Genomic DNA, 14297 nt, shown 5'->3' with positions numbered 1-14297 from the left:
CCCTTCTACTCCTCTCTCATGATACCCCACCTGCAGTACTGCATTCAGCTCTGGAGCACCCAACACAAGGGACATGGAGCTGTTGAAGCAAGTCTAGAGGAGGTCCATGAAGATGATCAAAGGGCTGGAGCAACTCTCCTGTGAAGACAGACTGAAAGAGTTGGACTTTTTCAGCCTGGAGAAGGGAAGGCTCAGGGAGAGACCTCAGAGCAGCCCTGTAGTACCTAAAGGCAGCCTATGAGAAATCTGGAGAGGAAATTTTTACAAGGGTATGTAGTGATAGGACATGGCTTTAAGCTGAAAGAAGGGCAATTGAGATCAGATTTTAGGAATAAATTCTTTACTGTGAGGGTGGTGAGGCACTGGCGCAGGTTGCCCAGAGAAGCTGTGGCTGCCCCATCCCTGGCAGTGTTCAAGGCCAGGTTGGACAGGGCTTTGAGCAACCTGGTCTAGTGAAAAGTGTTTCTCCCCATGGCAAGGAGGTTGGAACTAGGTGATCTTTAAGGTCCCTTCCAGCCTAAATCAGTCTATGATTCTATGCTGCTTTCAAGTACCATGAGGGGTCCTGACAGGGGGACTGTGAAACAACATCCTACCTCTAAGCTGCAACAACAAATCACTGTGTATGTTGGTAAATGAGTTCAGTGCATGAGTTTATATTCTCAGACATGAAGAATACAATCCCGCCTTCTGGTGTATTCAGGACTAAATATTATTATTTCAGATTGCTGCAATACAGAGTCACAATTTCTTGAAGATACAAAGTAAGTTAGAAATAAACAAACACAATGAAAATGTATGTTTGTCTCTTGTAAGGCTTGTGAACATGTTTCTTCATGATGAATGTCAGAGGCTTTGAATAACTTAATGCCTTTTATTTGGTGGCTGTAGTATTAGAGCAGAAGTCTTCTAAGCCAACAATTTAATGTGGAAGGGACAAGAGAATTAACCCAGGAGAAAAAAAAAACACCAGGTAGTTTTAATAACTCCATCAATAAATATTCCAAAACTTTTTCAAATTATTTTCCAACCTGATATAACTTGTGTAAGAATAAGGCTGCCTGACACTATTTTCAATCAATAGCAGAATCCTACCACTGCCTAATAAACTAAAAATTACTATAATGCTCTGAGCCTAAGTGAAAACAAAAGCCGTCAGATAAACATCATTAATTTGGACAGAATACCATTTAACTGCACTCGGACAGGTAAGGACTACTGCCAATTAGATCAGCTGACAAATCCATCTTGTACTCTTCAATGGTTGCTGCAGTAGTAGAGCTACAATGGCAACAGTGCATAATACTTATTCAGGCTCCATCTATCCCTCCATTTACTGATGTTGAAGTGAAGAGTGCTGAACAAAGCTCTACTTCATCTTAACCCTCAGGTCTATGTGTAAGCACCCTTTCTGGTATAAATGTGTAAACACAATTACTGTGTTTGCACTGTAGCATTTTAACTACGGTGGCTAAACCTAAAAGGAACAAAATAAATCAGAGGGACAATTTGTTGTAAACTGATTCAACATGCACTTACAGAGAGCAAAACTGGAAATGCCATTCTAGACCAAAAATGTTGTCCCTGGTTATTGTTAAAGGACAGTACAGAAATAAGTAGAATGCCCAAAGCACAGCTCTCAAGCTGACTGTTAATACCCAGAAAAAGACCTAAAACTTTAAAATGTGGTTTACTATGTTAACCTATTTTTCTATTATAATTTTAGTTCATCCTGATATCCTGCGCAATTCTAGTGGTGTGGGATTTCTTTAAGACTTAAGCCTCAAAAATTTCGTGCAAGAAGTTACATTTAACAATGCCCTGGATAGAAATTAATTCCTTTAACTGACTTCATATTTCCTTAAAAATCAGTATATTACAATACAGAGTGCACAGAAATCCCAGTGTATTTATAATTTATGTATTAGCCCTTGATACACTAGAACCCTGCCTTCCCTGATTTATCAGAATCCCAACCTTTTGCCTTTCTTTGGAACACTTTCCAGGGCTCATCTCACTTCCACCACTTGCCATATCCTTTAATAAAAGTAAAATTAAGGGGTTTGAATACTTGCAAAGATACATCTTTGTAATGGAATAGACTTTGAAAAATTGTAGATTAAATTATAATGAGCTTTCCATGACTTCAGTCATCGATCCAATGGTGTCAGGTATTCAAAATAAGCTCAGCTTTGAAGATAACACCAGTGGTGGAGAAACCATATTACTTGCAATATATAAAACAAAAAGTGTGATTTCAACTAGCTTCATCCTCAGCTGTAACAGTCATCTCTTCTGAGATTAGTTTGCTTGAATACCTTGACTGCCTTTTATTTTCTACTGGAAACACCTTGCTGAAACACCTTAAATACTTAAATACTAAACACCTTAAATACTAAAACTGAATCTACATTTTCCCTGTTGCACAACTCCACAACTCTTTTGGCTTACAGCTTATCTTAAGCTATCCTACTACCATGATCGCTGGATGGAGGACAGGAAGAAACATCCTCCCAGAAAAAATCTTAAATTCCAAAAAAATACATTTTGATTTCAAAAAAATTACACATTCCCTAAGTCTGCCAAAATCTCTGGGTTTGGTGTTTTGTGGTTGGTTGTCTTTTTTTTTTTTTTTTCCACAGTTCTTCCTGTTTATGTCAGTTCTGATTTCATGGAAATGTTACTTATGTATCAAATAAAACTACACTACACATACAAAATAAGTAGATCTATAAGCACAGGAACTAATGAAGTCTGATTTCCTCTAAGTTTATACTTCAATCATTTTAACTTTTTTCCTTCTCTCACTTCCTCTTCTCCTGCCACTTATCAGTCCTACTGCTAAAAATTTAAAGACATGTAGTGGCTAGCCCCAAGCTACATGTGTGCTAACCTATATACTCATTGATCAGCACCTGATGCCTGAGCTGGCACAGGGCCAGGAGCACAAGTGTGATGGGCTTTACATGGATACTTGCTCTGTTTCAAGCAAGAAAGCAAACAACTTGTGGTTTAGCAAGCTGTAAACCTCAGGGGAGGTGCAGATGGAGATGAAAAACAATTCCTTACCCAGAGGGTGGTCAAGCATTAGAACAGGCTGCCCAGGGCAGTGGTAGAGTCACGGTCCCTGGAAGTGTTCACACACGGTGTAGATAAGGCCCTCAGTGCCATGGGTTAGTGGTGGCCTCGGAAGTGCTAGGGGAATGGTTGGACTGGATGATCTTAAAGGTCTTTTCCAACCTGGCTGATTCTATGATTCTGGGAATGCCAGGTTGATAACTCATTTTAGTGAAAAAGTTGAGCACCATATTAATAAATGTGTTAGCATTTTCTGAAACTATTCCTTGTAATTTTGATTTTTTTTTTTTGTTTGTTTTACCCTCTTTAATTACTTGGTACTGCTTATAATTGCAGTAGCATGTGAAGCATCAAAAGAAGACAGGCTTTACTTTGCTAAACTTTTAAAACATACAAAAACCAGCTCAGGCTGATAGAATCATAGCATCATAGAATACTTAGCATTGGAAAGTCCCTTAAGATAATCAAGCTCCAACCCCCCTGCCATGGGCAGGGACACTCCATGTCACACACAGTGTCACCCAAGACTCCCTCCAACCTGGCCTTGAACACTGCCAGGGATTCACGACTTCCTTAGGCAACCCATTCCAGTACCTCACCACCCTCACAGTAGAGCTCAGTGGAGTTTACAATATTATCAGATGAAAAGATTGGAAAAGGGACTTATCATAAAGTAGGCAAATGTTATATAAAAAGTACAATATTTTTGTATCTCATACGTGTGAGAATATGTTTTCTGGATTTCCAACAAATGATGCATTATTTTTTTTTCTTTAACTCAAAGAGGTCAAATGGAAACTTAAAAAAAAAACAAAACATAAAAATGCATAACAAAAATCCTATTTTCTGGTCCCTTTTCTCTAGACTAGGCATTTTGAGTTTATGTTGTGAGATGGCAAATATTTTAAAGGCAGGCTGTTCTTTCTGATGGGCAAAGTACTTCTGAAAATCTTCCATCTTCAAATCCCCATTAAAAACTTAATGAAAGAAAACATTTCTGACATTTGTTTTTCCAAGACTTTTTTTTGTTTTGTGTCATAAAAGAAACTTTAGAATATAGATTTTTCTTCCCAAAGTGTATTCAGCACACTTCTGGAACATAGAATAAAAAATAAATAATAATAATAACAACAACAATGACAACATGACACTAGCAACTATTTCTAAGAAACAAACAAAATTCTCCTTTTTTTTTATTCCACAGCAAACCCCAATATTCTTTCTTTTGGTATATGGGAAGTACATACACTTTACCAGTCTCCCGTTAGAAAAACAGAAATTAATGCATATGTTACCATGACTGAAATGAGAACACAGACAAATATACATAAAGTATGTCACCCAACTTCAGCCTCAAACTAGATTTCTTATTCTAGCAATAATTCTTAAAAAAGTTATTTTTTATTACTGGCCTGAGGCAAATTCAACTGAGATTATGCTTCTCAGGGGAAATGAAGCATTTTCTGAAGCAAATGTACAGCTTATCTGAGTACGCTGTAAAATCTGAAGATATTTGTCCTCTGAGCCATATTAGCACAGTCCACAGAATTCCGTAGTTCCTTCTCTAGTGCATAGATCACCTGAATACATGACTGTAATACTTAGTTTGTGATCCACTTAAGCTTTCTATTACCAGATTTTAGCTGCTCTTAAATTTGGCTGTGACAGTCCTATGTCTTACATGACAATTTCAAGCATTATTTACAAACTTTGATTAACATGAAGACTTTCACAGGTCCTTATGGCTCCAGATTTTGATTTCAAGCTTCATCTTTTTGACCCTTTGGTGTCTCTGTGCTCTAATTCTCCTATATTGTAACGATTTATCATTTTCTATATTCAGTATAAATGCTTTCAGTTCTAAATCTCTGGCCATCTATTTTCCTGTACTGAGTGCACTTCAGAGAAACACATCCTTAAAACATCATCATGTTAATCTCTCTTTGGAATATTTATATGCATCAAAAGATTTATTACTATTATTATTTTATACGATGCTACATTTGCAATAATTGCAGGGAATGCTGAACTGAGTCCTGATAAAAATATTCAAGTGTTCTGGTTGATTTCTGCTCTAAGACAGATAAAACCAAGGAACCAACTGTTGAGAAACATGCTAAAAGCAGAACACAGGCAGTAGCTGCCTGCTGTGATATTATGGAGTAAGAGCAATACAACCAAACTAAAAGGAAGGAAAACTGCTCAGTAAAAATGATGTGGTATAAATCATTAGGTGGACACAGACAACAGCCATGAATATGGTAAAAGCTGCAACATAAGAACAGCTAAACAGATTAGAATTGGCTATCCTGCAGTCTCATAGCCTGGTTGCTGATTGGAAAAGAGAAGAGGTAGGTTCTCCTATGACATAAAATCCAGTCCCCTAGCAAACAGGTGCAAGACTTACTTTCCTAAGCATTATAAAAACAGTGGCTGTTTTCCTTCCCTTACCCCCTCACTGAAAAACAGTTCTAAAACCAAAGAATCGGCAGAGTTGAAAGAGGTTCCAAGACACAAGCCTTGACTTTACAGACCACAGATTCTGAACTATACAGCTGCAGAAGGCCTGTGGCAACTGATGCCATTCAAAGATTTCCCATCATCTCCTCACTGAAGATAAGAAACCTGTAGTCTCTTTTTAGATTAAAGCTATCATCTAATGGTTGAAACAGAGAACTGTGCATTTTAAGTCTGAAAATCTATTCTCAGCTACACCTTTAACTCACTTGGTGACAGTCTGTCTCACAATATCTTTTGCTCTAGACCGGATATCTGGTAGACAGGGCAGGTTACTACCACTATCATTACAACTTTTCCTGAGATTATTTAGCTTTCCAAGTGATCTGAGATACTCAGAATAAAAGGTTTTACCGCCTAAGCTTAGTTTCACTACAACCAGTAAAGATGGGAAAATTGTAGTAACAAGGCTTAATAGTTTCTCCTTCATTCAATAATAAATAATTCTAGTAATAAAAGATATATATCTACAACAATAAAACCAAACATTTGGTTGAAGCAGAACCACCACTGATGAATAAACAAGTTTTCCCATTCCTGCTCCTCATTTATTAGAATTTTATTAATATAAATATTTCATCCATTCAACAATTAGAAAAATGCATAAAAATATTTCACATTGCTCTTTCCTACATTAATGAAACAAACCCTTAGAAGAACTAAAGTACTTTCTTCTCTAGGTACAGTTATTGACAAGGTCCTGCAAAACTCTTGACTCAAGGCAGGTAACTTCCACGTTTCAGTTCACTGAAACTTAAACAGAACACAGACTATATCAGAGTCCTTTCTTTTGCAAGAACACCTGAGTTTATAGCAAACCTTAGGGTGGTTTCTGTTTATGCTAATTGGCATTAGCAAGTCAACTACGTACTCCAAAACTAAGGGTTTTTTTTGTTTTTTTTTTTTTTAAACCGCCAATGCAATTATTTTCTAATTAATAAATGCAAACAAACAAACAAAAATTGCTATAGCTGAACTGGTAACTGTTCCGTGACACCACAGAGGCAATGGGCTAAGGCTTGTAGTAAATTACAAAACCCAGTAACATCAATCTCAAATCAGTTATAATGAAGAAATTTAAAGTTCTTCTTCCTCATGGAGCTTCCCGAGAAAATTAGAGCTATGCATTTTTCATTTCAGGACATGGGAAGATTATGGGCAAATCAAATATGTCTTTCTGTAACAGACATTAGTATGGGATAAATAGGGATGACTGGGACAGAAAACTTTTAGATTGTGCTCTTTTCTATGCTAGTCAGGAATAGAGCTAGACGATATGTCTGCTTTCTTTGTGTACCATCAGGGGGAGACAAATATTTTGGAAAACTTGCTATAATTTTAAGTTATTAGGTTCATTCTTAAAGTTCAGCTGAGACAAGAACAAACCTGTTGGACATTTTCAATCTAATGAAAATGCAATTCTACCACCAGGATAAATGTTAAAAAGAGAACAAATACTGGGAAAAAATGCTGCACAAACCCTTACATACAGAAAAAGCTAACAAATTACACTTTCTTTAGTATTAAATTACTGCCAGTCTAACAAATAGACCACAGATGATGACAAACCTCGTAATTAAGCTTACTCTCTGAAAAGAAGGCATGTAAAAATTGATTTAATATGTGAAAAAAAAGTCTTTTTCTTCTACCTCTTTAATACTCTAAACAAAACTGAGTACATGTTTCTTAGTGTACAACGTTAGGCCTGGCCATTAAGCACAACATGGCTGAAAGCAAACTCTCATTTTTCCTTTGAACTGTGTTCATTCTTGGTCACTGGGAAGGTTAACACCATCATCTGTCATTCACCAGCAGAATCTGTCCTCTGCAGTTTTGGCCACTTAAAATTTTCACCCACAATAACCTCTCAGTGACAATCCACCACTAGAATCCAAATTACCAAGAAACAGCACCCCAAGGTTCATCTTGTGATATTCACCTACACATGCTAATGGTTTGGTGAAGTTTCTCATTGCCCTTCAATAATATTCTTTGCTCTGTTTTTGACAGTGTTATCCATTCAGGAATATTCATACTGAGGTTATCTTTCCAGCACACTGCAGTGAATGTCTCATGCTGCTCTCTACATGTCTCTGCAATGTTTCTGTCCTTCATCTATATACTAGATACCATGCATCATCTCACTCATCTTCAAGAAAGCAACGTCCCTTTTTGATGTTCCCATCACACGAAACCTACCACCTAGATTTGTTCAGATATAAGAAAAAGGCCTCATATGCTTTCCCATATGTTTCTCTTCAGAAACTGGGTATCCATTAAGCATTTCTATTTATTCAAAGTCATCCCACTATAGCTTCAAAGCCTGACAGCTGCTAGGCTGCTGCCATGCTAAGATGAATATCACTCTTCAAGCTTACTTCATCACTTCCTGGTGATTCCCTGTATTCAATTATTAGCTCCTGACGTATTTAGATTTTAAACTTATCTTTTTCTGTGCTGTACAGGACCTGATACACTGGAGTCCTGGTCTCATAACAAGAGTTCCTATGTGATGAAAATAAAAAACACCATAAACCTACCAAGGACACATCCACATCTGTACCAACCTTGCCTCAGGAAGCTCATATTCTAGATGATATGGTGAAAAAGCTGAATTATATAAATTTCTTACTGATGAACTGTGTGAATTTCAGCACAGACAAGCAACACAGAGACAAACACACTCTGGTGACTCATGTTAGGGGTAAAGCATACAGACCTACACAGCTGCCTTAAGGACACAGAAACATCCATGGCATATGGCTATAGATAACTGCTGAAGGGAAAGATGAGAGTTACTTACCACACTGCAGCCAGGACAGTCAGGACCATTTTCACATGTCCTACGCCGTGCCTGAATCCCTCCACCGCACTGAGCTGTGCAGCGCTCCCACGGACCCCAGCCTGTCCAAAACACATGAGGGGGGCACAACAAATGCTCATTGCAGTACCTGTGAGAAGAGGCAAACAAGGAGGCAAAAAAATCTATTTAGTACCAAGACAAGACCTCCCCCAAAAGTCCCTCTTTGCATTATTCAGATAAATGTTTGTACAGGAAAATATTTTATACAAAGGGCCCCTCTCTATTCACAAAGCACTGAACTAACAGTTGTCACACTGCACAGAGTGTTTGAACAGTTGAGATTTTTTCTAGGCTGTAATTGCGTGGGTGAAGCATTTGTTTGCTTTATTCAGTGCCTTTATACAATACATGCAATACAAACATGCTATTGCACTGGGAGCATGTAAGCAAGGTTGACAACTGCTTTATTAAAAACAGTTGTGGTTACACATCTGGAGCAGAAGTGAGTCAACCAAACAAAAGGCAACCATTTATGCAGAAATCTTTTATCAGTTCCAGCTAAGCACTGATTCGGACCCATTGCTCCCCCCTTCAGAGGAGCTTTTTGATTTCCACAGTGTCTCCATTTTTATGGGTAAAATCAAAGCTAAAACATTGATTCTAGGCATAAAGAATTGTACTGTTTTCATAATGTTATTACTTTATCTTCAAAGGGGTGTTTTTAGCTATTAAAATCTTTACAGGATTTTCCAGTGCTGCAAACTGACTCAAAAGTCCACTAGGTTCTTGAGGGAAGCAGGAATGTTTTACAATGAGCTGTCATTATTGTAACAAGACATTCAAACATGCAAGAGGGTCCCATCTTTCTAGTTTTTTTAATTTTTTGTAAAAAACTATGAATCCTTAGTTTTTGAGTGTGCCATCAAGTAACTCTAGCCATTGCATGTGCTGTTTAGTAAGGACGCTCTATACACATCTGAAGGGTCTGGGCCACCAGAAAACATGACTGGGGCTCTTGAAGAGGCCAAGCAGTTATCTTAGATAAAGCAAAGCCATGACAGATATTCAGAAAACAGATGACCCTGAAGGAGCACTCTAATATTTTATGGATGTGGCTGGGTGGCTTTTGTTCTGATACTGACTGTCCTGAACTCACAAATCAAACTATTACTATGTCTCCTCATTTTTTATACCAGCCATCCAAATTCCACTGCCTTCTTGTCCTTCTAAAAAGTCTTCATCACTTTGCACTCTCCTGAGTGACTCAAATACTTCAAAAATTCATTTTCTACAAAAAGAGACATGATAAACTGTCATTTTCAACAAGAACAACCACTCTTTTTTTTTTATTGGTTGGGTTTTTGTTCGATTTTGATTTTGTTTTTCAGAAAGACCCAAGATCCTCGAGCTCTAATTCTTAATTACCAAGGAATTTGCACAATCAGAATTCCATGGGAAAAAAAAAAAAGTTGCTTCTCTATGCTATATGCAAAAGTAGGTTTAACACATATGCCAGAACCTATGATTCATAATATGTCCCTAGGTCTTAGCAAATGCCATAAAAATTCAAAAGCTTGGGAGTGGAGTAAACAAGGGAGTGACATTTGGTTTTGTGTTTCGGTCTAGTTGAGGAAACTTCTAACAGCTTCTATTGGCCTGGCTCCCCAGTACAAGAGAGATAGGGAGCTCCTGGAGCAAGTCCAGAGAAGAGCTACTAGAATGATTAAGGGTCTGAAGCACCCCCCATTTAAGGAAAAGCTGAAGGAGCTAGGACTGTTCAGCCTAAAGAAGATCTGATCAATGTGTTTAGGTACGTGAAGGGAGGGCGTCAAAAGGATGGGGCCAGACTCTTCTTGGTGGTGCCAGGTGATATGATGAGAGGTAATGGGCATGAACTAAAACACAGGAAGCTCTACCTGAACATGAGAAAGAACCTAACTGTGAAGGTGAATGAGCATTGAAATAGGTTGCCTAGAGAGGTTGCTGGGCCTCTGTCCCTGGAGATATTCAAAGAGAAGAGCCATCTGGATGCAATCCTGAGCAATGTGCTCTAGGTGACCCTGCCTGAGCAGGAAGGTTGGAATAGATGACCTGTGGTGGTCCCTTCCAGCCTCAACCATTCTGTGATTCTGGTACCTGGTCTTCTGTTTGCCAGTAAAATGAGATAAAAAACCCCAAATCTTCAACACTTATGAATCTGCTATCTCAGAATTCTTCAGTGCATGATTTGGATAAAAGTTTTTTAAGTTAAGCTTATATATAAGCTATGTTTTTTTTTTTTCCTTCTGCATGTTCAATATTTGCAATTCACAGTTCACATATGCCAACACTAAAGATGCATAGGAATGTTCTGCGCCTGGATATTCTTCCCCCAAAACTCCAACAGCTGCACACATTCTTTGTCACCTGCAGCCATTTATGTGAATGTTTGTGATAGTTTGTCTCTGTAATCATTTTTTGAGACTGAGCACCAAACGAAAGATAGATATAACATCACCATTTATTTAGTGAAATGAGTACATATTTTGCATAATTTCATTAGGTCTTAGTGGGGATATGCTAAGTTAATTTAGGACACACACATAGGATAAAGCAAGTCTGCCATGAAGTTGAGAATTACTAATATTCAGCCATGCAAAAAGTAAAATTAAGGGTGAGACTCATCACACCTTAAAATACAGGCATGTGCAGTGTAACTGTTTAGAAATGAAGAAAGCCATCTAAATTTGAGTGACAGTTCATGCAAATAAACAACCCTTTAAAAACACGATTTATGTCACCCTAAAGCAAATGTCTAATGTAGGTCATACAAATACAGCCCTCAATATACTGATTTTTCTCCACTGACTACAAAAGCTGGGAGACAGACATCTAAGCTCCCATTACAGTCAATGGAAATTTACAAGCTATTCAGACTAGAATGATTAATTTGACCAAATTTAGGAATATACAGTAGTAGGAGGCAAATCACTCCGTTCTCCACAGCCTGTGTTAACTAGATTTCCGTTGGCTGTAGTGGGAACTTAGATGGCTGTTTCCCACACAGCTTCTGTAGTCAAGTCACCGGACACATATATAAGCACTCACATTTGTAAACACGTGATGTTAGGTGTGACAAATCTCACTTAAATGACACCCATAACACTATACAGTGCCACTTTTAGTGTCAATGTGCCCTATCACCTGCTCTTTCATACTTAAACGGAAGTCAGAAAAGAAACCTGACACAGTAAACACTTCAAAGATTGGCAGTTCTGTTAACCAAAGCTATTTAAAGATGCAGTTGAAACTACAAGACGAAACTGAAAAAAGCCCTCAAATGTCTAATGCAAGCTTCTTAACTTCAATTTAGATTTTTTTTAAGTCAACAACAGAAGTGAGTGTCAAGTTTTCCTTTTATTCTTTTTGTTGTTTTTTTGTTTTTTTTTCTTTTTTTCCAGAAAAAGGAAAAGAAACAAACAACACAGCATACAAGTAGAATCTTATTTTCAGTTCAGCCAACCAGCTTCTGAAAACACCAGGTATGTTTTCACAGCTAAAGACATCCCTGCAATTGATCTTTGAGAGCTGTGCTACAGCAAGGGCTCTGAGCCAAGTTTCATTATATCTCTTCTTGGCTGCATGTCAAGTCATTCAGCAACCATTTTTCCCTTTTGCTCTTTCTTCCTCTCTTAATTTTGTTCTCAGGACCCACAGGGCCAACATTTTATAGTAACCCAAAAAAACATGCAATGCAAGAAACATGAATCTGTGAAATCACTGCCCTCTCCCCTAATCTAACTGCACTGAGGTCAGAAGGGAGAACAGTCTCAAGAAATGTGGGGTTTGTACAGTGACCCTTCCCATTTTCCCTTGCAGTGAATCCAAGTTCAAATGCCCTGATAAAAGAATTGTTGTACTGGGTGAAGTCCAGTTTGTCCACAACCACTAGTTCCTACGCCAATGTTTGCATTTTTACTCCAGGAGATTCCAGTACAACTGGAATTACTAATTCTTGTTCCTATGAAGACCTCAACTTTTACTAACACATCAATTTATGTCAGTGTTGCCACGTGGCTCTGAATACCACAGGCTAATTGCATGACAGTGTAACGTCTCCAGAGAGATGCTATTTAAATCAAACATGTAGTTCTTAAGTTTGAATTATATTATACTAGCATGTATTTAAGAAAGACAAACTAACCTTCGTCATTGTCTGTCTGACCATTCCTATGCAATATACTGTTATGTGGTAGGTGACTACCAGCTGGTGACTTACTGGGAAGCACACACTATACAGAGGTTGATGGGAATGCTGGATTCCCTTAATTGAAGGCAGACACATGATGCACATAGATGCCTTCCTGGATTTAGAATTCCAAATTCACAGGAATCCCTACCCAGGAAATTGTGGATGGTTGTGGAGGCCAGGGCATGCTCTCTTAGGGGCTTCTGTGGAAGAAGAGGAGGGAATAAAGAAAGCAAAGAGGATGGGAGTACACACTTCCCAGCAGATAAGACAGCCATGGGAGCACAAGCCCAAAGACTCATGGTATTTGATCTGCTCTGCTAATGGGGACAGGGTTTGTTTGCACTGCTTGGAAACAGGAAGTACTACAATGAACAGCACTTAACTTTTATCAGTTCCTCCTTCTCATGGAAAGAAGCCCAAAAGCTCTGAATATCTGCTGAGGACTGTGTACTAAAAAAAGGTGACACTATTTACTGCTTCTAATCTTCTTATAAACCCCCCAAAATTTTAGGGCTTTCAAATATTTACTCTTCATCTGCAGCCAATTTATTTTTCCACTTCTGATTTGCCATGCTTTTTTTGTTTTTTTTTTTTTCCTATGTAATAAAGGATAACTACATTCACTAAAAGCAAGGAATTCTCATTCTAATGCCCCTCATTTCTGCACAGGTAGGAGGGAGACCAGCAGACTTCACGAGCCCACATCCACAGCAATTTCCACAGAAAGGAGAGGACAAATATTTTCATTCAATGAAAAAGCCAAGACAGGATACTACAGACTCCATAAAGTAAAACCTAGGGAGTTTTCCAGCACCTTTGGCGAATATTTCTGGTACAAAAAAAGAGATAAATTTTAAGCCCCTAAGGAATTAAACAGGATATCTTCCACCTGGAGTTTTAACTACAAAATAATTTTATCTGATCAGCAAATTTTGTTAAAATACTATTTTTACTCACTCTCCATATTGTCTAAACACACATCAGATGCACTTTTGACCTGTTTCTACAAAGCGAATTTGCTTTGTAATATGAGTCTTTACTGCTACCTCTCAAGTGCTTCTTCCCCTCTCCTACCCTTCACCCCCCTTTAGCAGCAGCTTAACTTATCTGCAACACTTTAAATTGGTAAATATTGCCATTCATTTCAAGGGACTGACCAGCAAGCACAGAGCTGCCTGACATATTAGCCATGCTAGGATCATGGCTTTCATGAGGTAAACCAAACATAACCTAGACAAACATTTAGCTCTTAATGTATGAACAAACATGCATTCACATCTGCAGGTGAATTTATATCAGCTATATGCTGCTTTTTCCGAGTTTGCTTTCTATGGAGTTATGCTCTGGACTTCTACTGAAATCACTGTTTTTTGGAAAGCTGTTTCAAAGTTTGACACAATGTTGGCTGCAGAAACTGAATCCTGTATTTATACTCCCTGAACACGTGAAGGTGACATGAATATGCACTTTTATAAAGACAAATGCACACAATGTGTAAACCAACTAATTCTACTTTTTACAAAGACTACACATATATCCATTTTACCTATGAGCTGGGCCATTAAGGAAATAAAATTTTGGGCTATTTATAAGCATGGATTAATTTAAATGAGAAAACCTGAGAAGCAGCTTATTGGTACTCTGGATGCAAAATTAAGTGTTTCTTAG

The 14297-nt window shown here is 38.0% G+C and overlaps 1 protein-coding gene across 11 annotated transcripts in view; it reads right to left on the bottom strand.

Moving 5' to 3' along the window:
• SEMA5A (semaphorin 5A) overlaps positions 1-14297 on the bottom strand; it is an 844194-nt gene that overhangs the window by 578466 nt on the left and 251431 nt on the right. For all 11 annotated transcript variants that reach the window (XR_009963244.1, XR_009963245.1, XM_062610854.1 and 8 more), the window contains one exon: positions 8399-8546. Coding sequence is in view for 9 of the 11 variants with exons in the window: in XM_062610854.1 (XP_062466838.1) it covers positions 8399-8546 (148 nt within the window). In the remaining 2 variants the exon portion in view is untranslated. The remainder of the gene's footprint in view (positions 1-8398; positions 8547-14297) is intronic.

This window comes from Pezoporus occidentalis, unplaced genomic scaffold (assembly GCF_034315485.1).
Source record: "Pezoporus occidentalis ecotype Australia unplaced genomic scaffold, CSIRO_AGI_Poc_V1 ctg15, whole genome shotgun sequence".
NCBI lineage: Eukaryota > Metazoa > Chordata > Aves > Psittaciformes > Psittacidae > Pezoporus > Pezoporus occidentalis.
The sequence above is the reverse complement of the archived record's forward strand: the minus strand, read 5'-3'. Positions and strand labels throughout refer to the sequence as shown.